The sequence below is a fragment of the Zingiber officinale genome, chromosome 1A (genome assembly GCF_018446385.1).
Source record: "Zingiber officinale cultivar Zhangliang chromosome 1A, Zo_v1.1, whole genome shotgun sequence".
Lineage (NCBI taxonomy): Eukaryota > Viridiplantae > Streptophyta > Magnoliopsida > Zingiberales > Zingiberaceae > Zingiber > Zingiber officinale.
In genome coordinates this window covers 142,278,310-142,304,694 of record NC_055987.1, presented here as the reverse complement: position 1 = coordinate 142,304,694, position 26,385 = coordinate 142,278,310, and the positions used below count along the sequence as shown (strand labels likewise).

General features: G+C 36.9%; 1 protein-coding gene across 3 annotated transcripts; it reads right to left on the bottom strand.

Annotated features, from left to right (window-relative positions):
* Positions 1 to 1,878: 1,878 nt before the first annotated feature.
* Positions 1,879 to 23,209, bottom strand: LOC122036676 (protein ANTI-SILENCING 1-like). Of its 3 annotated transcripts, none has more exons than XM_042596078.1 (10): positions 22,965 to 23,209; positions 11,351 to 12,636; positions 9,090 to 9,113; positions 8,111 to 8,203; positions 5,822 to 5,900; positions 5,657 to 5,747; positions 2,845 to 2,935; positions 2,620 to 2,736; positions 2,433 to 2,541; positions 1,879 to 2,349 (listed from the first exon to the last, which is right to left on the bottom strand). In XM_042596078.1, exons 2-9 carry the CDS (start codon positions 12,596 to 12,598, stop codon positions 2,491 to 2,493), a joined length of 1,794 nt encoding a protein of 597 aa, XP_042452012.1. In that variant the 5' UTR covers positions 12,599 to 12,636; positions 22,965 to 23,209; the 3' UTR covers positions 1,879 to 2,349; positions 2,433 to 2,490. The 3 variants fall into 3 exon arrangements, with proteins under 3 accessions (XP_042452012.1, XP_042452023.1, XP_042452018.1); XM_042596089.1 differs by lacking the exon at positions 22,965 to 23,209 and adding an exon at positions 14,846 to 15,901; XM_042596084.1 differs by lacking the exon at positions 22,965 to 23,209 and adding an exon at positions 14,383 to 14,454.
* Positions 23,210 to 26,385: the final 3,176 nt, after the last annotated feature.

Genomic DNA, 26,385 nt, shown 5'->3' with positions numbered 1-26,385 from the left:
CCCATGGGACACTATTTTTTTACGAATAAGTTGTGCAGAGATAATTAATTCTTATGTTAGCGAACGTCTCGTATTTGTACGTGTGTATTGTATTTTTTTTTCATTTTTTTTTTTTTTACCATGTAGGATAATAGAGAAGCTTATATTAAGTTCTTTATTCGACACCTTCCTACTGCATGAGCTTTTCAGGGGCAACTTCATTTAACCTTCAATAATGATTTGAAATAATTTTATTGAATTCGAAAATTCACTGTCATTATCTTGTTTGTCAGGGGATGGAAGAATAAGTCAAGACTTTGGAAAATAAGGAGAGAGGCATCTCGTGGACAGGTGAAATACACCTTGGCACCAAAATGCATTATCCACGTCAGAATTAGGCCTCTCCTAATTCACCTATCGAATAAATTTAAAACTCAACTTAAAGGATAATGAAAAGAAAAAAAATAATAAATCAATTAACCTCATTAATTAACCCTGAGATAACCGATCGAATCTCATATAATTTTTCCATCTACCATTAAGTATACAGTTAAAAAGAAAATACTGAGAATTGAACCACGAATATCTAACTAAGTGACAATTTAACTGCACGACCGCTACATCAAACAAACCTCCGGAGGTTAAATGAAAACGAAGAGAGAGACTTTGATAGGCATGTTTATTTATACCGCACGTAATGACATCTTTAAGATTTCATTAAAGCAGCTCTTAGACAACAGTACATTATATTTGATAGCAGGGTTAATAACTTTAAATCTCCTTATATTTTATAGCAGGTTACATTTTACCTTTCTCTATTTAAAAAATTACACTTAATCCCTTTTTGACATAAATAAAAAAGAGAAAAAAAATAAATGATCAAAATAACCCTAACCTAAATCAAACTTTTAGAAGAAAATGAAAAATAAAAATAAAAATAATCCCGTAAGATCGTTGAAAGCTTAACTTTAACCCAACCTGATTTATATATTGGCACAAAATCTCACTTGTTCCTAAAAATATATCCTCACAAAATTTACACATGCATCAGCATAAATAATAAAAAAATAACAACTCTGAGAGAGTAATCAATCAAAAACTCATTCCATCAAACAAAAAAGATCTAGAATTCTAAATTGATAAATCAAAATTAAATAAAGATAGAATAAAATTTATCATTAAAAATCAAATAAATCATCAAAGGGTCTTCATTTTGATTTTTAATGATAAATTTTATTCTATCATTATTTAATTTTGATTCATCGATTTAAAATTTTGATTCTTTTTTGTTTGGTGGAATGAGTTTTTGATTGAATTACCTCTCTCAGAGTTTCTATTTTTCTGTTATTTATATTGGTGTATGTGTGAATTTTGTGAAGATATTTTTTCTAGGAACAAATGAGATATTGGACCTATATATAAATTAAGTTGGGTTAATATTAAGCTTTCAACGATCTTACGAAATTATTTTTATTTTTCATTTTCTTTTAAAAGTTTGATTTAGGTTAGAATTATTTTAGGCATTTACTCTTTTTTTTTCCTCTTTTTTACTTATGTCAAAGGAGGATTAAGTATAATTTTTTAAATAGAGGGGCAAAATTCAACCCACTATAAAATATAAGGGGATTTAAAGTTAATAACCCTATTTGATATGAGATCCATGTGTTAAGTATTTGCATTAGACACCGTTCGTTTGGGACGTTTGGGATTAGCTAATTATATTTCCTAATTGTTCATAAGAAATAGAATTGTTAATCCAACGTACCAAACGTATCATTCATGTATTCAAAGTAAAGTTCTCGAACATTTACTATGGGTCATGAGTACTAGAATATTGCAAATATGCTATTACCGTAAATGACATACATATAGTTATAATAAAATGAAGGCACTTCAGAAAGGACAAAAAGTGCGAGTTTACCTAAACTAATGAAACAATTCTACAACTTTAACAACTAATAAGTTGACATGTAATCTTGCAAAAATTCAACGGCAAACCCATGTACACAAGCTTGCTGTGAATCATAATAACCCAGGGTGCTGTTTCAGCTGCACCAAAAGTTAATGCCTGATTTTCTATATTGATCAGTAATGTGCTTACATAACCAGCGTTCATTAATCCAATATCTCAATTCATTCCGCTAGATGCTGAAACTCTGTATAAAGGCAGAAGATGCTGCAGAGACTGAGTGTGAAAGAGAACTCTACCGGTGCAATTTCTAGCAACTACGCCACATATACACAATTCTAATCTCTGGTTAAGAAGTTGCTGAAACTTCAAGCAGTGAAACTGCGTACCAAGATTAGGTCAGGTTCCTTTCCTCGGTTTTCAAAAATCAACTGCCCAAGCCAGTGCATCCCTCAAAATCCCTATAAGAATAGTCTGGTAAGTATGAAGCAATTGAACATGTCTTCAGCTTTTAGAACATGGCACGAGATTGATAAAACCCAACCTAGTCAAATTTCAAACTAGGACAGTTAAAAAGAGTAGTCGGAGATTTAATAGCCATTTCATTTGCTTTTCAATCTCTTCTTCACTTCCTTCAACTTATCAGCTTGTTCCTAAAAACAATGGAAATCAGACTCAGTGCTTAGTAATAAAAGACTAAATTCAGTTGCAAGACATTAAGACGAAAATACCCTGTGCAAAATTTTCAAACTCCTGCCTGCCAATTCTTCACTAAGCCGCCATTCCATAGCCATCTCATATTCAATTGTGTTAGGTTGCGAACAATGCGATGTTGACACAGCCATTCTCTATACAAAATAAGCAAAGCAATCAGAATATTAAAATTAAATTTATAACAATATTCATAAAAAAAATAAATGTGCATGAAATCAGACAATAAATTATTATATAGTTACCGCCTCTCGTGTTAGGAACTTATTTACTGAAAGATGACCACGAATAGATGATTTAGGCACCTCCAATAGTCCTTTGCTGCAGAGAAGGGGACTGCAATAGACAATTACCATAACTGAGGACGGTTTTTTTTTCCATGATGACTCACTACCATGCATATATCATAATAGAATATTAAAAAAACACATTATCCTATGACTCCTGTTTCTCCCAACTATTTAGGAAGATTAACTGGATCTTATTCCTCCAATGGCCAATCCAAAATGATATATAACACCAGCAATACCTAAATCGTTTTTTATTGAATTATTGCACCTTCACTAATTGATTCAACTTGTCCAAAAAATATCAAGTAGAATCTACATAATTCTAGTTATTTTACATCTTAAAAACAAACACAAGCATTTTAAGTCCCTTGCCTTTGCAACTTTCAAGGCACAATCATAGCTGAATTGACAACTAATATTCCAACCAAAACTTGCAAATAGTTCAGTTGGTGCAGATGCCATTTGCAGCCACCTACTTGGATTTTACCAAACAACTCCCAGATATGACAAGTTTGTAATTAATCTCAACACTGAGCAATGTCTTCCATGATAGCAGATATGTAGAATATGGGTCATAAATTTGTTCATACTGACATAAAAAGATAGACATGTAGACACAAGCAATGTTGGACGTTAGAATCACATATTACACATTAGCTCTAAGTGTCTAATGCCAGGAGTTAAATTAAGATCATTGTATTTTTATCTATAGCTTGGAAGCACTTTTCATCAAAAGGATTCTTCATTAAAGATCATGAAAAACAAGTTTCGCTTTATTCCAATTCTGAATCTAGGGAATATGTTTTCAACATCTTCAGTCATCATCCTTATTTCATATTCTAACTTAAGGGAAAAATCTCTAATTAGAGCAAACTTTTCATAGCTCCCAATTTTCAAAATTGATAAAGATCAACTTAAACATAAATGTTTATCCTTGGATAGTTGAAATTCATGGTATATTTGATGCTGCTGCAAAATCAGCTTATCGTCATTTATCAACAAATATATAATCTCTGACATACCATAAAATCTAGCAAAGATTCATCTGATATCTCAAAATTTTGGTCATGCTGCATCACTATTATTCTTATAGTTAATCTAAACTTATCCTCCATTCCTTGAGCATCTTCTGAACTCCCAAACAGCTAACAATTTTACCAAATTATCTATTGATCACTGCTCACATCAACCAGCTCCTTTAATGCAATAGGATCAGCTAGCTGCAGCTATTATTGAAACCCAATTTTTCTGAACTACCTGGGTGTTTGTTCAAAAGGCACAAACCATAATGATAATGATGTCTGAATAGTTAAAATTTTACTAAGATAAAGTTTAACTGACTCAAAAATGATTCAAAATAGACTTTAGTTTCTTTTTTCCTGTGGTGAGGGGCATTGATCCCAACATTATCTGTTTAGAATACATAACCCATGAAAATCCTGTGTAAAGAGAGATAATGAAGGGGCCTCTCATCCTACAAGTTGCCTTACTAGACAAAGGAAAATAAAGTTGCCTAGCAAGAAACAGGTGAGGAAGCAGGAATCAATGCTTGTGTTGCAGTGAAGTTGGAACCAGCTGTAATAACCAAGAATATTTTCAATGCCATTCATACTGCTAGTTATATGAATTATATAATGATAACATCACCTAGTCACGGGTTGCATTTTATTAGTTGAAGGGAGCAGCATCCAATAATTGTCTTGGTACAATCTTTCATGATCAAACAGTCTTGTCAGTGCATTGGGACAAAATATGATTAGATGCAATAGGAAGTAGGCATACTCATTGGCATACTTTAATAGTTTCAGTTATTGAGAAAATTATCCTTTTTCAGAAGGGCCTAAAGCAGGATGCAATTTTTTTGAATGGTCTGTGAATGTTTAACACTTTTTATGTGGTACAATCTTTGTATTACATCAAATTATAAAAATTGAAATCAAAATCGAATCAGACAATTTTAAGCGAATGGTTCAGTAGTCAAAACTGGCAGAGAGCCTCACATTGACTGCATATTGAACTGACTGAGACTATTGATCAAACCTACCTATGTCAATTAGTCTCTCTGCAAATTCACTAATTTTATTTCTAAATGTATATTTAAGTAATGAAGAAAACTAGCTAGTTGAGTCACAAATAAATTCCATGTCACACAAACTAGTGCTAGTTGGACTGATGGTCCAATGGGGCTCAACGAGCTGGTTGGCCAATCAATCCTGACAAGTTGGATGACCTAGACGGACCAACAAACAAGTGATTCAGGCAGCCTGATTGGTTCGGATCTGTCAAGCAGGTTTGGGTGTGCTTGATTCAATCCCTGCAAGTCGGGTGATCCAGTCAGGATAGACAGCCTAGCAGGTCAAGCAAACTGAGGAATTCAGCTAATCCGCACGATCTAGGAAGGATGAGAACCAATATAGCTCGTGGATGATTTTGGATGGCTCAAGGATGTTAGCAAGGAGGGACTTATGGGCAAAGGGTGGGATTGATGAGGGTGAAGGACTTACGAAAACAAGAACAAGTAAATCTTTGTTCCTTATGTGAAAGGGAAAGGCTTAGGTTTCCAACAAAAAAAAAACTGTCCCATTACCTGAGGAAATAGTACCTCAATGAGCTGACAAATCAAGACTCAACATGCAACAAAAAACCACACCTAGTACCAAAAATTGTTTGCAGAATGTAACACCATACCTAATTAACTTCCATGAATAACAAATTTTGGAATATTTTGTTCGTAGTTATTAAAAATTTCAGATGTAGCAAGTAATACCTTCCATTTGGTAGTAAAATGCATCCTCGGTTGATTTTTGAAACTGCCAAATCTGCTGCATCCCTTGTTTTAAAAATAACATATGCTTGACCTGAAGTTACAAGAATAATTTGATGTAATTATCCAACCAGACGTATCAGTATGAACGCTCAAAGGATCATATACCATGATTGGGATTTTGAAATGTAGCTTGTGGTACCATCTGTGCAGTGCAACTTAGTTGCAAGGTAGTGAAAATAATATCCTACATAGAAGAAAAACATTTTGAAAGTAAAAAAACACCTGTAATACTAGTATGTAACTGATTCAAATGCTACCAAAAACCTAAAAGTGCACAATGCATTGCATATGAACGCTCAATTATTCAATGGCAATTGAACAATGTAGACACCCGAAGTTTGATTACTCATCTACTCTTTAGCTATGAAATATAAGCCTCTAGGAAGCTTAGAAGAAGTTATGTTAATTAATTTCAATGTGTTCCATAATTTTCAGATTAAACATCTAAACTTCATAGAAGTGAAGACCTTGCCTGAGGAGAAAAGCATGAAACTAGTTGACTACCTGACTAGATTAAGAAATTTCATATACTTTTACATCATTTGTTATTGATAGAGCCAGACAAGAGCATGGATTATAAGTCGCTGATAGAGCCGCTGATGTGGCGGTTCTACATTTATAAAGATTCTCCCATGATTTAAAATTTCAAACCGTATAGGAGTTTCAATTTATGACTAGAACGATGTGATTTCAGTATGTGGCGACCGCCACACTCGCACGACGCCTCCGCGATGGCTGCATGGCTCACGCTACGCCTCTGCAACGGCCATAGTGATCGTACAACCCCTTCACGACCACCACGGGGCCTTGTGCCAGTGTTGGTGTCGTGCTGGTCACCCGTGCCATCTAGTACGACACAAGCTTTTAAACTAATTGTGCATAGGAGTAAGCAAAAATTTGATTAAATCAAACAAACCGACTGAATTTTAAAATTCAGTTTAGTTTATTCAGAAATTCAGTTGTTTTTCTAAAAAAATTGGTTAATTCGATTCAGTTTCAGTTTTAAAATTTCTTATTCGGTTAAACCAAATAGATCGAATTAACCAAATTCTTGGACCAAACTGAATTTTTAGACCCTGTTTTATAAGACTGACCGAATTTTTTTAAAAAAAACTGATTTTTTTTTAAAAAAAATCAGTTAATTTGATTAATTTGGGTTTCAACCAAATTAACCAATATTTTATTCGATATTTTATTGGTTTGCTTTTTTAGAAAAAATCGGTTTGGTTAATTCAGTTCAGTTTTAACCGAATACCCACCCCTAATTGTGCAATGCTAAAGTGTTTGTCTTCAACCAGCTAAGCCAACTTACTCTTTGAAAAACATAATACCATAAACTGAACAGCTAGTGCAGTCTGCATCCTTAATGACCTAATACCTTCTCCCCTATTTCTCATACTGCTTCCAATACGAAACAGAAGGCTCGTGTAACAATTATAGGAAAGACAGAATAAGGGAAAAAGCTATGCCTCTAACCAATAGTAAGATGCCACCACTTTGTCTCTCCCTCTCACCCATACTGCTAAGTAATCCCCATTTTCTAACTCTTCTGCAACTGTTGAGGTTGTCTCATCTTTTGCCAAGCCCTTTCATCTCCTCTTAGAGGTTTAGAATTGTAGTTAGTTAATATTATTAATATGCAACTATGATATTCCAAAAATTATATGAAATTTTAACTATTTAAAAAACAACAGTAATATTTGTAGATGTCCAAACAAGCACAAAATTGAGTCCAATGGTACTAGTTTAAGCCCAGCACATGAATATTTCCAGTCACTTGCATAGATTATTCCTCTGAAATGATTGCTCCAGTAAATAAGATTCGCAAGATAAAGCTCTTACTGCACCCAATGAAGTCTAGAAAGGCACTAGTTTAAGAAGAAAAAATATATAATTTAACAGGGATGGCTCTGCAATAGAGATTTGTCCATGCGAACAAAGAATACTAAAACAAGAGAGGAATGGCTGATAGTAAAATGAAACTTGCTTATGTAGCTTAAGAAAGGCTTCACTTTTGTTGAGAGCAAATAAATAAAATTTTGACTTTGAAGTTTTAGAAGCAAATAGACTACCAGACATTATATGGTAAGACTTAACATCTTGTGCACATGAAGCAAGCATATTTAAGCTCTGACCATTTTTACTATATTTTGAGTAAATATTCAATACAATGAACCAAGTGTTCTTTTATTTTTGCATCTTTTGCAAGATGAGACTTGGATGTTGTCAGTCCAGGACCAACTGCCAAAAATCTCAACACGTTTGTGGTTTATAGATTATAAAGGACACATAGAAGGGAATTCAGGTCAACAGAGAAGTGCATCTGTCTTCACTTTTTGGTAAAACTTCACATTAGATGAGGTTGGTGATGGGAAAATAAAGAATGGCAAGTACCTCTACTTCTGATGATGCATATGATGGGTCCAAATTCTCCACAAATACAAGAGTTCCTTCCCTCTCAGCTTTTTGTATTCTGTCCTCCCACTTCTGGATATTTCATGTGAAGTAAAATATTGAAATCGAACAACCAAAATGGTCAAGGTTTTGAAGAATTATAAGATTCATCTCTATTCTATCAAACAAGAGCTGGCAATATACATGGATTATACTGAATAAAAACAAGTTATCTGCCATCCTGACAGATTAGTAGACACTAACTAGTGCAGCTAGGCACCATAATTGCATACAGGTTTAGCCATGCCACTAACTGCACAAACACAATGAGGTGTGTACATTGCACCACATGGCATTGGCAACCAAATGTGTACGACTTTGATATTTGGGTTAATATAAAATTGTAATCCTATTATTTCATGCTATGAGTACATCATGCCACACAACAAAGTCTAGCTCCTTCGTTCACATGACAATTACCAATACAACATAAACATAAAACAATATAATTTGTTCCATTAGACAAATATGGCTTACTAATGGTCAACGAACTCTAAAAGTTGCATTAATTTTCACAAAAAATCTTCACCTACTACTTGAGGATTAGAAAGAGGATAGTATCGCTTGTGCATCCATTTACAGACAAAAAAGAGAAAGACTGCATTCTGAGAAAATTCTAATGTGAGGTGATATGCATTCAAACATGTACAACTAGAATTAAAGCAGTGAATCAAATTGTTTGCTAAAAAAACTGCCATCTTGTTATGACTGATATTATTGGCTCGTCAGCAAGTTTCATGATCATGAAAGGAAAAGGTCAAATGTGTCATTCATGTAGGGAGCACATATAATCTAATTAATAGGTACCACATTGGGACTGTGAAGCTAACATATGGCATGTTGACATTCAGTATATGAGCAAAAAAAAAAGACTAAAACCACATAAAGAAAAGGGTCAGGAAAGTAAAATGCTACTCACCATTTTGAACCATTTGCTTTTATCCTGGAAAAAAAAATACAAGAAATAATATCAGCACATAACCTCTACTGCCAAATGAATACAACTTTTAATCAATGTGACTTTTTATATAATTCCCCATGAAATGACTTCTCATATGTATATCAATTTAAAGAAACCAAATATTATGATCTTTGAGACAAAAATAGTTTAATGCAGAGTTCTGTGTAACAACCATACAATTACATGATGAGGTAGAAATGTCTCTTTGACCTAGCCATGAAGTGAACAATTATCATACCATCCAAGTTGTTGTGGGGTGACCAACAACCATACGTCAAAAAAGGCACATAGTCAATGGCAGACCTAGAGCCTTCAACTTTGGAGGCCAAATTAATGAATATATGTTAGTATTCAATCTTAGAAGGGGCAATTGTAACTGCACAGTATAAAAAAAATAGTACATGGAGCCCCCCCTCGCCCCTTCTGCATACATCCGTAGAATTAAAATAAAGAATTCCATACTAAGGTCTAATAAAACACTTGAGCTATTACAACTCGAGAAAAAGGATACAGGAAAAGGACAATGATTAACATATACTTTTCAAGTTGTGAGCAATACAAATAAAAGTGTTAGGTGCAAACATGAGATTAGCATTCTATTATCAACTCTATGCAATGAGAAATGTTATAAGAGGAGATTGAGTTAAAGACCATTCACTCCGAGAAACGGAGATGTCAGAAGAGCCTAACTTTGAGAGAAGATGTTGGAAGATACAAACAATGCTTAATCTCATCTTCAATCATGCAATAAAATGAAAGAAAGGAGATAATTTAGAACCTACCAGTATAACAACTTGAGGTATAGTAGTTAAAAAGCAGAGCAGATTATGAAATTAAAATAATAAATGTTTCAGATCTCTCATCATTTTCTTAATGCTCCCCCCTTTTAGTTGTGCCATCACACTTTCATTTTGAGGATTTGTAACTTTTTTTTCAAAATACAGAATTAGGTGTTATAGTTAGGTATCAGTTAATTGAAGATGATGAATAGGAGAAAAAGTGTGGAGAAACAATATTAAGGTTTCATGGTGATTGGAGAAGAAACCATAACTCTAGGAAAGCATTCACTTAAATATCAAGTTGAAAGGGATAAATTATATTGCTATGTTGTATATTGTTCAGACAAAATTACTACATACATAGAATGTTGCAAGAATCACATGTCTTGTTCAAATAGAAAGCAATAAGAAGATAGTAAGGAGGCAACCACTAGTAAGTTATGTTCTGTTACTTTTTCAAGTTGTTTCAATGAATTTTAAATTCAATTGAAAATGATGCCACTATATTTTTTGTTTTTGATAATAAAAAAGGTCAAGTGCAAGAGAATTTGAGGGGTGGAGCCAGTCATAATTAGGTCAACAATGTTGACCGCATGTCAACCCAAATCATGTTTATGGCTTGGCACCAAAGCCCTGAAATGGTACCATTACGAGTCGAGTGAAATCAAAAGCACGAACAGAATTATAACCTTGCAGACACCGATATGTAATGATATCGGCATAATAAGATAAGAATTTACAAGTTGATCTTTTAAAATTCATCATTAATTATCACAAACCCAATAAACAAGCACATCAATATCCAATGTGCCAAAAAGCTTCTTAATAATTGAACTAAGAGCTATCACAGATTGTATTCTTGACTCAAAAAAAGTCTCTTCCCACCCTTCCTAGGCTTGCCTCATGAAAATCAGAGAAAAAAATATTAGTAAGTTGCACATTTCTTTGTTAATCAACTAGAGAATAGAAAGGAGAAAAAAACCCAGAAAATTAGTCACTTTTCCCAACAAGATGCATCAAATTGCATGTTTATTTTGCCGATGCACCTACTAGATGGTAAAGGCATGTCTTTATTTGCCGAACGACCCTAGATTCGCTCTCATTAATCTGTGGTTGCTGCACAAATTTCCTGGCCTAGTGGGTTTCTTTTTTCTTCTCAAGAAACACAAGATGAGTAAGGTGATTATTCATCTCTTCCTTAACTTGAATTCACCTAAAAAAAATTATGTGAAGCCTATTGAAATCAGATAAGATGAAAGTTGAGCAAAGAGTGGCCAAGTCATCCCTTTGCACTATAAATCTTTCAAGTAAATGATTAGTACAACATTACAAAAGTAAGAAAACACTTGACGCAGTCTACAGAATTGCTACTCAAAAATATAATTAAGAAGTTTGGAGTTTAGAAGTGCTTAGTATATGTACATAGAAAGTAAGTCTTACCACATCTGGCCTTCTAGTCACTTGCAAAACCTCAGTGTCAGAATGCTTTTTTGTCATTGCCAAAAGAGGAGACTTTTTCTCAGGTCCATCTACAATTTTAGTTTTACCATCAACAAGGTTCCTGTTCTCTGACAAATTTTTGTGCAAATGAAGAATCTCTTTTGAAGAGCCAGCCCCATTGGACTCCATCTTTGGTTTTTGGAAACTAGGGTGACTCATGGCTTCTTTAGAAGCATTAGTGTCCATTCTCTTGAGAATCTTATCAACTGGAGCATCGCTCCTCATTTCAGAAGATTCTTTGCGCAGATGACTTGAAGAATTACAGCCATTAGACTCTACTTCATTCTTGTTTAAACGAGTGGCATTCATGACTTGTGCAGGAATATTCATTTTTTTGAGATATTTACCATCAACTAAGCCTGAATGAGATATGTTTTTATCATATACTGAATCATCTTCAACATTTCCACCTTCTGAAGTAATTTCCATTTTTGGAGATCCTCTTTTGTCTGGAAGACATTGTCCTGAAAGTTTGCTAACAATATCAGCCGCTTTCTTAAAGGAAGTTGCAGCAGGTTTGATGCTGTTATTTTCTGCGTTCTCTAGAATTCTCAAAGGATCTGGCATTGATGTACTGAGTGGAATGGGAATCAGTGGACCTACTTTATCAGTGTCAGCTTTCACCTCAGTCTTGGAATCTAACTGATCTTCTTTATGGTTTAAAAAATACTTTACTTCTACTCCAGCTATCTTTTCATCAAAATTTTCAGATATCGTAAAGCTTTGAACATTAAAGGTGCGATAGAATATGTAATCTGCCGTTTCCAATTCATAATTTGATGGCTGTGGATTCCTCTCATCCCTTAAAGTGCAAATCACAGAACATTTGCCAACTATAACTTCCAGCGGATTAATGTTGCAAAGACCAGCACCCTCTCCAGTGGCTAAAAAGATTTCCTTCTCCAATGGAGTATCTTCCAAATAGTTATTGAGTTCATTAGGGCGAAAAAACCATACAAGTTTCACTTTCCTCTTGTTGTCTGGTTGTTGCCATAACTTCACTATTTTCCCAATATGAGGCTCACCAAGCTCATTATAGGCATATATAGAGTCATACAATGAATAAATGATATTATCAATCATAAATGACTCATAGAACAGAAAATTTCTCTTAGCACCACCAACTCCTCTTTTTTTGCCCCATTGAAATCTAGGTGCATCATTTGATGGATCCTCAAGGTGATCCATTGCTCATCTACAAGCAAAGTTTCCTAGACCAAATTCGCCTAAAAAAATCAAAGAAATGTTGAAGTAACATGCCAGTTACAAAACATGAATTGCACAGTGCAAAGCAGATTCTAGATTACAAGTTGAATAATAAGCTACGAAAATTGATGAAAATTTACAACATCCATAGAAATTCAAGAAGAAGTTGTGCAAATGAAGAACCAAAACTATGAAAAATGGACTAAAAGGAAAAGTTAAAAGTAATTATCATAGAGGGACAAAACTATGATCAAAAGGATGACTTCAAGTATGTAGAATTACTGGTATATTAACTTAATAGTATGACTAGTTATTTTCTAATACAATATGTAAATACAGTAGTTATAGATTAAAATAGTGGCTCAAGATTCATAATCAGTTTACAAATATCATAGTTAAATATTCTGAAATTAAGGCATTAGCAAAAGAGGAAGTAACATCAGATTAAAAAAAACGTATGAGAAAAAGGGGCTTTTTGGAGTATGGTTGAGAGAGGAAGATGTGGTAGGTTAAAATTCTGCAAAACATTTACTGTTCTTCACAACCATTAGTGGCATTATACGCTATCAATTGTTATAGGAGATTTCTCTTGCCAATTGCAAGAGAAGGTAGAGAAATGATTCTTTGATATACAATTATTCTTATAACTTCATACCCAGATGTATGACTGGACAGTTGCACCAAGAAACCCTCATGACATAGATCAAGCACATCTAATGTTAACAGACTGGAATGTTTCAAAAATCCTACGTCACTCAGAGTTTGGTATGAGCATCTAACAGAATATATGAATCTAGGTGCATAACAACACATTTTGAGAAAACAAAATGTATACTTGATCAATTCGGATGTAAGGATCAAATTAGAATGTCCATGTTAGTGTTTAGTAGCAAACAAGAAAAACAACAGATAGATGAAGCCAATAGAGCATTTATTTTATACCAAATACCAAGAAGCTATTTAACACAATCTTATTCCTCCATACAGATGACTGGTCTTTCATTCTTGTAATTCGTTTTGGTCTTTATTGCAAGGAAAGTTGTTTTCTCCTTTCTCTTAGGCAACTCGAATGTAGGAGTTACCTACGACCTAAAAAGAGCAATATGCACCACATCCTTGTCCAATGTTGGTCTAAACCCCTCATTGTTAGGAAGGGAGAGGACACGTGATTCTTCAAAAGGATCCATTTATTTTGATAATTTTTCCTCATTGACTTCAGACACTAATAATCTATTTAGCACACTAGTCACCTGAGAAGCAAATGTTCAACTTCTCTAAATAGCATCTTGAATGGTAAAGTTAATTTAAGCTCTTAAAGCACATTTTGTAGTTTGTTCATCACATCAAAAGAAGTGAGTTCCCACATGACCCCTAGCAAGAGAAATTGCACATAATCATCAATGTGAAATGAAGCTCAAGTAATTTGGACTAGGCTGTTTGTTTGAGCTATTCAGGAGGAGTTCTTGTTTACTTCCTACTAGTTCAATAAAACAATCCCATTAAATTTCACTGAAACTGGAGTATTTCATATGTAAATTGCAATCGTTTATGCAGTTTTAAAGTTTGAATGTATTTTTCTAGCAAGTTTTATAGAGTTAAAAGAATGTTTTTTCTTGAAATTAGTAAAAGTGAACAATTTCAATGAAATTATTTAAATAAGGTAAAAAAAGGATATAATGAGCATATAGTGCTTATAGCATTTGCATGAAATTAAAACTTTCATAATCTATTAAGATAGAACTTCTAAAATTTATTGTCAACCCCACCTAAGGTTGGTCCACCAAACATCACAATGCATTCAGTGTGCAAGAAAAAACTTAATGCTAGAGCATAAACACCTGCCAAAGAAATATGCATCAATTTTAGCAGAATATCTAATAAATGTAAATTGCAATCAGTGAACATGGTTGGACTTTTTCATGGATGTTACTACTACCAAAGAGTATCTAAGTGTGTTGTGCCCAACACATCACACTTGGTGGCATTGCTAACGAACAAAAATTGTTAGATAGTTCAGAGGCCATCGTATGACCTAGGCCTCATCTGTGACAGAGTCATCATCCACTAGTATGTCATCACCCATAACTTGTATTCCCACCCCTTAAATTAGGCCATTTGTCAAAAAGAATCCAATTTGATCAACCACAAAACAGAACAACTATCACGGTCCACGATGCTCAACTCTTACTGAGATTACCCGCCACAAAAGGGAGAAAGGTAACAATCTACCTCAATCCAAAAGTTTGCTTCCCAACATATGGCTGCAGAATCAACGGCCTATTGCTTGCTCCAGAGCCAATCTAATAAACAGAACCCCATAATTAGCAAACCACCAAATTCAGTTAGTAAGACTAAACAATCCATGACATACAGCCTGCTATAGACAGACTACTGCAATAAGCGGTATGGACGCAGGAATTGAAAGAGTTGTCACTGTGAACGCGAGGAAGAAGCAAGAAACAGCGGCTTCTCACTGCACGTTCAAAAGGCCGGACTGAGTGTTGATCCACCTCGCCGGGCGGAAGAGGAGCTTACGAAGGCGGAGGGGAAGAAGGAGGCGGAACTGGCTTCGTGCAGCAGCGGCCCTGCCAGCCGACGGCGAGCCAGTAGGTGGCCGGGTGCCGGGGGCTCGCGAGAGAAGCGCGAGGGAGGAGGGTTACACAAGGGGTGATTTTTTTTACAACTGTACAAGTAGACAGTCGGAACTGGAAATTAGGGTTTCTAAGTGCTTTAAAATGTCGTCAGAGAAAGACTGGGAATGGAGAAGGGAGAGGACCTATTCTAACTGGATTACCGTCGGGAAGATCTCTTTGTGCGAGAGGAGTGTTATCGCCGGCGACCAACTCCGCGAGCAAGAAACGGCAGATTACGAAGAGCGTGCCAACGTGCGGGAGAAACACAATCTTTCAAGGGAAAGAAAGTTCCGTAAGCCGTAACCGTGAGCAAACGATTTCAAATGTCGGTTTTTGTTAATGGGCAGCGCTTATCTCCGGCCCGGGAGGAGCCCATATTGGCAGGTCGTTAAATTGGAAAATTACATCGATTTGGCCTTTGGAAGGGAAATCCGGGAAACAGCACAGTGCAGTGGGCTGTGTCAGGATTGATCGACAACGAAATGAAACAAGTCTGACACTGTTGGGGAGAAGGGATCCTAACTAAATACTTTACAAACTGTTTAGCTATTAGTTTCTACCGTCATTATTCTCTCCTCCCTCTCTGTGGCTCCCACGAAGTCTGAAGCTGTCACCAGTCGCCTCAGGCCTTAGAAATCGTAGAATTGATGACCTATTAAAAGAGAAGATGGTGAATAGTATTTGTGATTAATTCATTTATTTATTAAAAAATTTAGAGTAAATATAACAAAATAAAGAACAAGATAAAAGCAATACTAACATAATCTCTTTTATTTGGTTCGGAGCATGTTACGACTCCTACTTTAAGACCCGCGATCATTGATCGCTTTCGATGGATAATCACTAATAGTTCGAATAAAGATTACAAAACTTGAAGTACAATATACAAAATTATCGACAATAATAGAATTAAAAGTTTTTCATCGGTTGTTGAAACAGCGTTAAAGAGAACAATAGTTGTTTGTTCTTGATTTCGAAAATTGTATTGTTGTCGAAACAACTGGTCGAGCCCTCCTTAAAGAGCTAAGCTAGGTTTGATTCAGATCCACTGATCTCGGGATCAGGTTTGACTCATCGCTGATCGATCGACCAATCTCCTGGTTCGGTCAACCGATCCTACTTGAATCGGTCCATCTTCCCGTCCAGATTCAGCTTCGGATGAGTCCTCGTTCGGTCGACCAATCCCGCTATCCTCGCTGGCTTATCTGGTCTGATCCGACCAATCCGGCCTAATCTCAGTCACCGCATATCCACTGTTCAGTCGACCAATCCCGAGGTTCGGTCGACATATCCTTCGATAGAATTCGGTCAGCTAACTGGAAATCAACTCTGTTTGCTTGGAGGTTCGGTCGACCGATCCCTGATTCGGTCGACCGATAAAAGCTAAGTCCGACCCTGCAAAACTACTAGTTTCCTGCAAAATATAGTTAAACAAAATAGGAAATAATATATAAATCATTAACTTGACAGCCTTGGACTGTCCGATTCTGACTTCGAATTTTCTCCAGAAACCCTAAGTCGAACCGACGTCTACTGTTCCCTCAACGGGGAACACGTCTTCACTTACTCCTCTCAAGAGAAGTTACATGTTGCCAGACTGGTCCTCTAGACTGACTGGACTTTCCGACTAGGGTTACCACCCACTAGGACTTAGGATTACCTTCCCCTAAAGTTTTCCATAACCTAGGTTACCACCCTCTGGGACTTAGGGTTACCTCCTCCTAGAGTTTTCCATAACCTAGGGTTACCACCCCCTAGGGTTTTCTATTGGGGATCTTGTGTATGGTCGGGTAGAAGGGGGGTTGAATAGATGACGCCTCCAATAATTCGCTTCCTACGTATTTGTTAGTTGCACAGCGGAAATCTAATACTAAATACAAATACGAAAGCTAAACTAAAGACAAGAAAAGAAATGCAAACCACTGACACGACGATTTACATGGTTCATAGATAACTTGTTCCTACACTAGGGTTGTCCGTAAAGTAGACAGTTTTTCAATCCGTCGGTGGATTAATCCCCGGTAAACTCCGACTAGCTCAAGCCTCCTTGTGGGTGGAGAAATCTCACCACAATACTCACCAAGACCTCTTGAATTACAAAAGAACTCTTGAGCACTTGTTGACTACTAATTATGGTTAACTACCACTAATTTCGTCAACCTTAATCAAACTTCCAAGGCTTGGTTATATAGGTCACGGGTTGGAAAACTCTTCCTATCAGTCGATTGGTGAAAGTGTCAGTCGACTGTCCTATGTGGAGATTCGACCGTTACAACCCAATAGCTCGATATCAGTCGACTGGAGAAAGTATCAATCGACTGATCCACACTGGCTGAGCGAACAGAAGCATTTTGTTCGCTCCCAGTCGACTGCCAAGTCAACTATACCAGTCAACCATCATTTCTATTAGTCGACTGGTACCCCGAGTACAATCTCTCAGCACTCGGGCCCTCACCCTTACGACTCACTTAACTCTTCGTTGCAGTCTTGATCTCTTGCCTTTAAGCCTACTTCCTTTGACTCTCGTCCCTCGGATACATTCAAGCTTGCGACTCGTCTCCAATGCTATCATTCGCGTATGCCTCAAAATTGTTGGAACCCCAAGGTTGCTTTGGTGTGATCAACAAGTTAAGTTAGGTCCTGTGTGTTTCTAACCTTGTGTCTAAGTGTGCAGGAGCTTAGGAGCACAGGTAGTCGAGCGGAAGACGCAGCTAGCGAGAAAGATGGCAGTCCGAGGGACGAGGCGCTGTAGAAGAGTACACCGGCGGACGAGAAGGAAGCGCGCGGTGGTTCCGAGGGACGAAAGCTGGAGCGAAAGATTACTCGGGGAGCAAGAGACGCAGCTAGCGAGAAGGTTGACGACCGAGGGACGAAAACTGCAAATGAGTACGCTGACGGATGAGAAGGAAACACACGGCAATTTCGAGGGACGAGAAGCCGGAGGGAAGCACGCTCGAGAAGACTGGAAGATGGGTTCGAGTGAGCCCTTTTCCGGATGGCAGAGATCACCCAAGAGATCATCTCACTTGGTTACCAGGATTCATAAACTCTAATACTTAAGCCTGGAGGTTTAGAGTTCGAATCCTGGGAGAGGCAAAAATCCACTGCCAGGGGTGGAAAGTCCTAGTAAGTAACGGCACGGCCAAGGGTCGTCGGTCGACGACATGAGAGGTCACCAAATGCGAGGGTCGCCAAATGGGCCGCCAAATGAGCCAAGAGGGTCGGGTCGTTACAATAAAAAGAAGTACTTAAGACTTTGATGGTCTGTGAAGATTCTGCACTGGACTCCATACAAGTAGTGTCGCCAGAGTTTAAGTGCAAAGACCACAACTGCCAGCTCAAGATCATGAGTGGGGTAGTTCTTTTCATAATCTTTGAGTCGTCTGGAAGCATAAGCTATAACCTTTCCTTCTTGCATGAGTACAGCTCCTAGGCCCATCTTGGAAGCATCACTGTAGATGTCAAAACTCTTATCACTTTTTGGGACTGTCAGAATAGGAGCACGGTCAGTCTCTTCTTGAGCTCTTGGAAACTCTGCTCACATTTGTCTGGCCATTCAAACTTCTTGTTCTTCCTAGTTAAGGCCGTTAGTGGAGATGCTATCCTGGAAAAGTCCTCCACGACTTTCCTATAATACCCAGCTATACCAAGGAAGCTTCTGATCTCCCTGACGTTCTTGGGTCTATGTCATTTGTTGACCGTCTCTATTTTGGCTGGGTCCACTTGAATACCTTCTTTAGAAATCATGTGACCTAGAAACGCCCCCTGCTCTAACCAGAACTCGCACTTTGAGAATTTAGCATACAGCTGCTTTTGCTGAAGGGACTGCAATACTATTCTCAAGTGCGTATCATGCTCTTCTGGGGTTCTGGAATAGACTAGATTGTCGTCGATGAACACAATGACAAACTTGTCAAGGTATTCTCTGAACACGTTCATTAAGTCCATGAAGACTGCAGTGCATTAGTCACTCCAAAAGGCATGATTACAAATTTATAGTGTCCAGATCTGGTCCTGGAAATTGTTCTGGGTGTATCACTTTCTTTCACTTCCAACTGATGATACCCAGAGCGCAGGTCTATTTTTGAGAACACTATTGCCCTTTTTAGCTGATCATATAGATCATCTATTCTGAAATGAGGGTACTTGTCCTTAACTGCTACATTGCTCAGCGCTCTAAAATCTATGCACATTAGCATGGATCCGTCTTTCTTCTTAACGAACAACACAGGAGCTCTCCGGGGTGAATGACTAGGGCGGATGAAACCCTTGTCAAATAGCTCCTGAAATTATTCTTGTATCTCTTTTAGCTCTGTTAGAGAAATTCGGTACAAAGCTTTTGAAATTGGGTTGGTGTCAGGAACTAATTCAATTTCAAACTCCACTTCTCTGTTGGGAGGTAGTTCAGGTAACTATTCTGGAAATACTTCTGGATATTCACAGACTACCCGAACATCTTCCTGCTTGGATCTTTCTTGTTATCATTGTCTTTCTAGTTCTAATTACTTAACTGGAGCTTCTGACTCTCCACTGTCTTATCCTCTATCTTGACATCTAGTTATGCCAAGAAAAGACTTGATATCTTTTCTATCCTTTCTAAATATACTTATGTATATGAATAAAGAAAACAGCAAAAACTCTTATCTGACTTAAGCACTTATAAGCAATCACTCTATGCTGCAAATAATAAAGAAAGCATAAAAGGAAACTTAAATACTTTCTTACTTGAAGACGGCAAGGTTGGTGCTGATGTGTGATGCTGGAGAATGGGAACTGCTCTGATACCAACTGTAACGACCACCCTTCTTAATACTCTACTACTCTCTAAGAGTGACTGTTACTTAACTACTAACTCTACTTAACCGGTATAATTAAAAACCACGAGGAATCTCTACCGAAAAATTTCGACAAAATCTCCCCTGTACCGGTGACCATGAACATCAATACATTCACAGTATACACAGCTACAGGCGACTGAAAATATATCAAAGACCCACGCAGTTTAATAAGTAACAAAAACTAATCACAACCACGCAGTAATAAGACACAACAACTTAAAATAAAACTAATCTAGCAATAATAAATGAATAAAACTCCAACAGTGGAAACAACCAAACAAACCATGCGGAATAGACTCAATAGCATCATCAAAAAAACATAGAAACAACTCTTTATCAATCTCTATTGACATAAAACATAAAGTGTGACTCAATTCCCCTGATCTCTCCCACAATCCACGCATCACACACCCTCCGCACCACTTTGTCGCCTTCCTTGCTAAATCTTTTCCTTTCCTTTATCTGCAGTAAGAGGAAGTGCAGTCTATAAGCAAAATTTGCTTAGTAAGCGCTATCTAACTCACAAAAACACGAATATGCATGTATACAGAAAGAACTAGAAACTATATGCTCTAAAAGAAAGTAAAGCATAAACATATCTGCTCATGTCAAACTAATAGCAAAGAAAAGCTAAGGAATCTACTCATGTAATTCTAATAGCTAATCATGCTGCTCATCTAATAGGTAAACATGAAAAACTACTCATCTACTAGATAAACATGGTAGAATAAAGAACTAAACTTACTGATTTTTAGAACTATATGAAACTTATTTCATTTGTTCTAAACTTAATCTTTAATACTTTTTGTTTATGTAAAACTCGTTTTACTTGTTCAAAAACTTATACTTATAATACTTCAAAATAATAATCAACTTCTTGAACCCAGGCGTAGTACCATCTTATGCGCGTTCCCTAATAGGTTGGGGTAGCGAGCCACCAATCCTAAAAGAGCAGACCTTGGTCTACCAGGGCCAAGACCTTGGAATTGGGCACCTGGATTTGTTTAACGACAACCTTGGAAGTCGGGTACTAGCCTCTTCTTAAAAGTAAAATACTTATAATCTTAATTACTTCTTCTTTAAATGCCTTGGCATTTTAATAAGCGCCTTGTGTGTCATGAATCCCTAAAGTCTTGACTTTGGGATCTACTTAAGGCCTTGGCCTTTTTCTTTCTTTTCTTTTTCTTTCTTTTTACTTGTTAATACTTCTAAAAGAATTTAATAGAACTCTTATTTTTCCACTAGAATACATGGTTGTTCATGCTTGTTAAAATAGCAAATGAAAACTAAAGAAAACTGCTCATGTGTATCTAGTAGTAAAGGACTAAAAATAGGAATCATTACTGCTCATGTTAAACTGATAGCAAAGAAAAACTGTACGTCTAATAGCAATAGAAAAGAAGTCTGCTCATGCTTACAAATAGCTAAGGAAAAACTAGAAAAGGCAAACTGCACTTCTATTACTTAATAAAATCTGCACTGCTCTTCTTAATAAAAGTCTGCACTGATCTACTTAATAAAAATCTGCACTGCTCTTCTTAATAAAAATCTGCATTGATCTACTTAATAAAAATCTGCACTCTAAGGACTTAACCAAACTTCACTATAATCTTTTAAAAATCTGCATTATGAACTTACCCAAGAATATTCACTATTCTTTTAAAACTACACTATGTTAAATTACATGCTTTAAGAACTAAAGCTAAAACTATTTGTTCATATCCAAATTTAACAAGTTCTGAAATAGGTTTCATGGCAGCACACTTCAACCAAACCGAAACCACAATACTTTCCCCTTGATTAGATATTAACTCCTCTTCACTGATACATAAGGGTGCCAAATGGTTTAGCACTTGTCATATCAACACCTTCAAGTATATAAACTACATGTACACCTATAACCGAACAACCTCAATGCCTAGAAAATATTTTAGGCTAGCTAAACCTTTAGTTAGGAAGCGTTGGTGGAGATAGAATTTAAACCTCGTGATTTCTGTATTATGTTGTGGTAATACCATCCATATAAATAAGGAGAATTAACTTAGATTAAGAGGCAATGTCAAACCCTAAATGTATATGAAGTATGTGATCATGTCAAATTGAATAAATAGATGACTGAATTTACCAAATCATACTTTGGAAAGCCACTTCAGCCTATTTAATGACTTTTCAATTACATCTAAGGCATAGTTCTCCTAAGTAACCAACACGGAAGGCAGATCCATATAGACCCATCAAGATAATCATAAAGGAAAGCGTTCATGATATCTAGCTCATGTAGCAGTCACTTAGATACAACCTCTGAATGTGTAAAAGACTATCTCCAAGCAATTTTGGTTATCAGGAAGCATCCGTGTAGTTAACATTATATATTTGAGTGTATGCTTCTGCTACCAATTGAATTTTGAGGTTTTTCTTCTTACAAAGGTAGGAAACAACCAGAGAAAGAAAGTGACCAGAAACAAAGTCGCAAAACTACTCCTACTGCAGTAAGTTTAGAAATCAAAGACAGCATGGTGTCTGATACTTAAACTCCTGGAGCTAAGTATGCTAGCACAATTTGGCAAAGGCATGATTTTATTAAGATCAGGAAACAAACTAGGTATCTCTAAAATAATTCAAGGAGCCGGATCCAAAGCACAGGAAAATCCAGAACTGAGATGCCACATATATAAACCATTTCATGCTCATTACCTAGAAACAAAAACCTAAAACTACATGCTCGAAATCCAGAACCTTCCATGTTCTTTTTTTCTTTTTTTGAGTCTCACGGCAGCAAACAAAAATCAAGATTTCTTCACGGTAAAACTCAAGAAAACAAGGAAACACCAAAGCAAAAATCGGAGCTACTCCTACTGCAGGTGAGAAGCGACTTACATCGCTGTTCTTGGACTTACAACCGTAGGGAAACTTCTAGGGTTTCGGCTAGTTCGCAATCTTGGCGTTCCCTTCGTGTCCGCGCGTCCTCCTTGACGAGACGAGTTCGAATCCGAGAAGAGCTCGCCGATTCACCCCTTAGCCGGCCGCCGGAGACAAAGCCTTAGCCTCGTCTTCGTTTTCGCCCGAGAGCAGGGGACGCCGTCGGGAGAGAAAGAAAGGGCAGATAGGGTTTTCGGCGAGAAAGGTAAAAACTTAATCCTTTATAATTAGGTTTTCTATTACAAACTATAACTTAAATATAATCCGTTCTTTTCTTAATTAACATAACTCGCCGGCACACTTAGTTGATTATATTTTTGCCAAGTCAAAGGTCGTGGTTTCGAATCCTTAGCCGAGCATTTTATTTCCCTTTTATTTAAAATGTTTCTAACTACTGCTTAAATAGAATATTTCTCCTTTTTTAATAAGAAACGTCCGCGGGAACAATTGGTTGGCTGTATTTGACCGAAACCTTTGGTCGCGGTTTCGAAACCTCAGTCGAGCGTTTAATTTTTTTTTTATTTTAACTTCTTAACTACTGCTTAAATATATTTTGTCCCATATATGTGCACAAAAAGGGTGCGGATCAGTTGACTGGCCGGATTCGGTTAAGGTTTGATTCAGGTCTGAGGTTTACGGTTCGAATCTTAACTTGAATATTTTTTTGTCAAATCTTCTTTCGTTTAATAAAAATACCAAACGACTTCCAAAAATTGCATAAAAATACTCTAAAAATTCTTAAAAATCTCTAAAATATTTTAAAAACATTTCCAAATATTTTTAAGGACATTTAGAACTCGAAATAGGAAAAATTGGGTCGTTACAATTCCCCATACCTTATAAAAAGTTCGTCCTCGAACTTAGAATAACTCTGGACATTTATGTCTCATACCATCCTCACATTCCCAAGTGGCTTCCTCGTGCTTCTGGTTCTGCCAGATGACCTTCGCTAGTGGCACTTCTTTGTTTCTTAGTCCCTTGACTTCTCTGTCCACTATCTGTGTAGGTCTGCTCTCACAGCTAAGATCCTCTTGGATCTGCACTGACTGAGGCTCAATCACTTTGTTAGGGTCGTGGAGATACTTCTTTAGCATGGAGACGTGAAATACATTATGTATTGCTGACATGTCTGATGGATCGAAAGCGCTAGAGGGGGGGTGAATAGCGCTCGTGGCTATTTCGTTTTTCGAAACCGTAAATCGTATGTGAAACTAATAGAGTAATAAGCAGCGGAATGAAGACAGTCAAACACAGAGGCATAGGGAATTACTTCGTTCGGAGCCTAGGGCGACTCCTACTCGAAGGCCCGCGATCCTTGATCGCTTCCGGTGGGCAACAACTATAATATCGTGAATAAGTACAAAGATATAAGTACAACTGGAATTGAAATAATACTGACAACAAAATAATAACTGAAGCTTCGGGTCGTCGGCGACTGTAACAGCACTTTAAAGTCATTTCTTGAGCAGCACACAGCAGAAGAAAAGCTTAGAAGATTCGTTGTTCTTTGGCTGCACCCTCGACCCTCTTTTTATATGAGGTTCCGAGCGCCTGGGACCTTTCCGGGCGCCTGGAGTGTGACGTGGCCAGCCAACTAGGTTGCTCCACGTGGTGAAGTCGCGCAGGGGATAAAGTTTGGTCCCGGGTGCTCGGACCTGTTCCGGGCGCCCGGACCTCTGGGCGCCTGGATCCATCCCGGGCGCCCGGACCACCTTTTTCCAGCAGGTTCCTCACCTGCAAACAAAGGTTAGTCCGAGCAAAATACCCTGCAAGATAGTGTTAGAATCTGATAAAACACAGTAAGGAATAAACGACAGTCTTCGGACTGTCCGAATCTGACTTCGGATTCCCAACACGAAAACCCTAGGTCAACCCGACGCCTCTACGGGGAACGCGTCCTCACCTACTCCCCTCAGGAGAGATTACCTGATGCCAGTCCGGTGCTCCAGACCGACTGGACTTTTCGCTTAGGGTTACCACCCCCTAGGACCTAAGGTTACCGCCCCTTAAGGTTTTTCTCCACCTAGGGTTACCACCCCCTAGGACCTAAGGTTACCGCCCCTTAGGGTTTTTCTCCACCTAGGGTTACCGCCCCCTAGGACCTAAGGTTACCACCCCTTAGGGTTTTTCCCTACCTAGGGTTACCGCCCCCTAGGACCTAAGGTTACCACCCCTTAGGGTTTTTCCCCTGCCTAACCGCAGCTAGGACTTTCCTGAAACACTCAGTCAACCATGTTAGATCACACACTAACTTAACTTTGAATCCTTTGCCATTATCAAAACTAAGGTTCGATCGTTGGATGCTTCCCGCACCAACAATCTCCCCCTTTTTGATAATGGCAACCGAAATTCAATGTTAAGTAAAAATATGCAGTTATGCATAAGCACAAGAAACAGGATAAGCGTGATAGCAAGATAAACATAGCTCCCCCTTAATACAAGCTTCCTTTAAACTATTTTGAATTTCTATTTCTTTCTTTGAATCTTTCTTTGAATTTCTCTACTCTCCCCCTTTGCTATATATCAAAAATGAGCTAGTTTTGAAAAACTTAATTTTTCAAGACAAAATTTAGCAGAAAACATTTTAACTTAGGCAAGGAGCAAGTGAAAGACAACACCTTAGAATTTATTTTGCTTGAAGAGATATAGCAAAAAGGAGCTCTTTTTAACTTAGTGTATTTTGAGGAGTTTCCAAAATTTTCACAGGAAAATTTTCAAAACACAATTTTCAACTTCAGAAATTTTCAAACAAAATTTTCAACTTCAGAAATTTTCTGGAAAATAAACATTCAGGTTTTTAAAGAAAATTTCCAAGGAAAAAATTTTTAACTTAAAAAAAATTCCAAAGTTTTAAATAATTTTCTAAAAAACTTTTTTTTGTTTAACGCATTTTCGAAAAAAATTTCAGCTTAAATAACTTTCTAACAAGATAAAAAAATTTTCAAAGTAGAGGACACTTGAAAGTTTTAAATTTGGAGAAAGTTTTTGAGAAAGCTGCTTAAGGCATGTTTTTGAAATAAATTTCAAGAATACTTAAGGTAAAGGAGAAGCGATAACCTTATTTTTTAATAGCTTGCCATTTGTTTTAGTAAGGTATCATAGCCCTAAAGTCCAGGCATGAGTCAAGATTTATTTTGATCAGGTGTCAGATCCCTTAAGTACAGACATGCTTAAACTTTAATATTGTCTCTAGAGAACATCTTGCCAATTAGCTAAGTTTAGAAAATAATTTAACTAAGTTTAGTTAGAGAAAACTTAATTAAGTACTTAGCTTTGAAAACATTTAGCTTATAGAGGAGTTATAATTTGAAGGTCAGATCATAAATAATTTTAATTTTAAAGCTAAAAAATAGCTTGAATTTTCGAAGATATGCCAAAA

What these genes read in the sequence shown, in the direction of transcription:
- LOC122036676 (XM_042596078.1), bottom strand. Translation starts at nt 12,598, where the DNA reads ATGGATCACCTTGAGGATCCATCAAATGATGCACCTAGATTTCAATGG. An exon ending in TGACTAGAAGGCCAGATGTG is followed by an intron (nt 9,114 to 11,350) that starts GTAAGACTTACT and finishes TTTTTTTTCCAG; the next exon opens with GATAAAAGCAAATGGTTCAA. An exon ending in AAAGCAAATGGTTCAAAATG is followed by an intron (nt 8,204 to 9,089) that starts GTGAGTAGCATT and finishes TGAAATATCCAG; the next exon opens with AAGTGGGAGGACAGAATACA.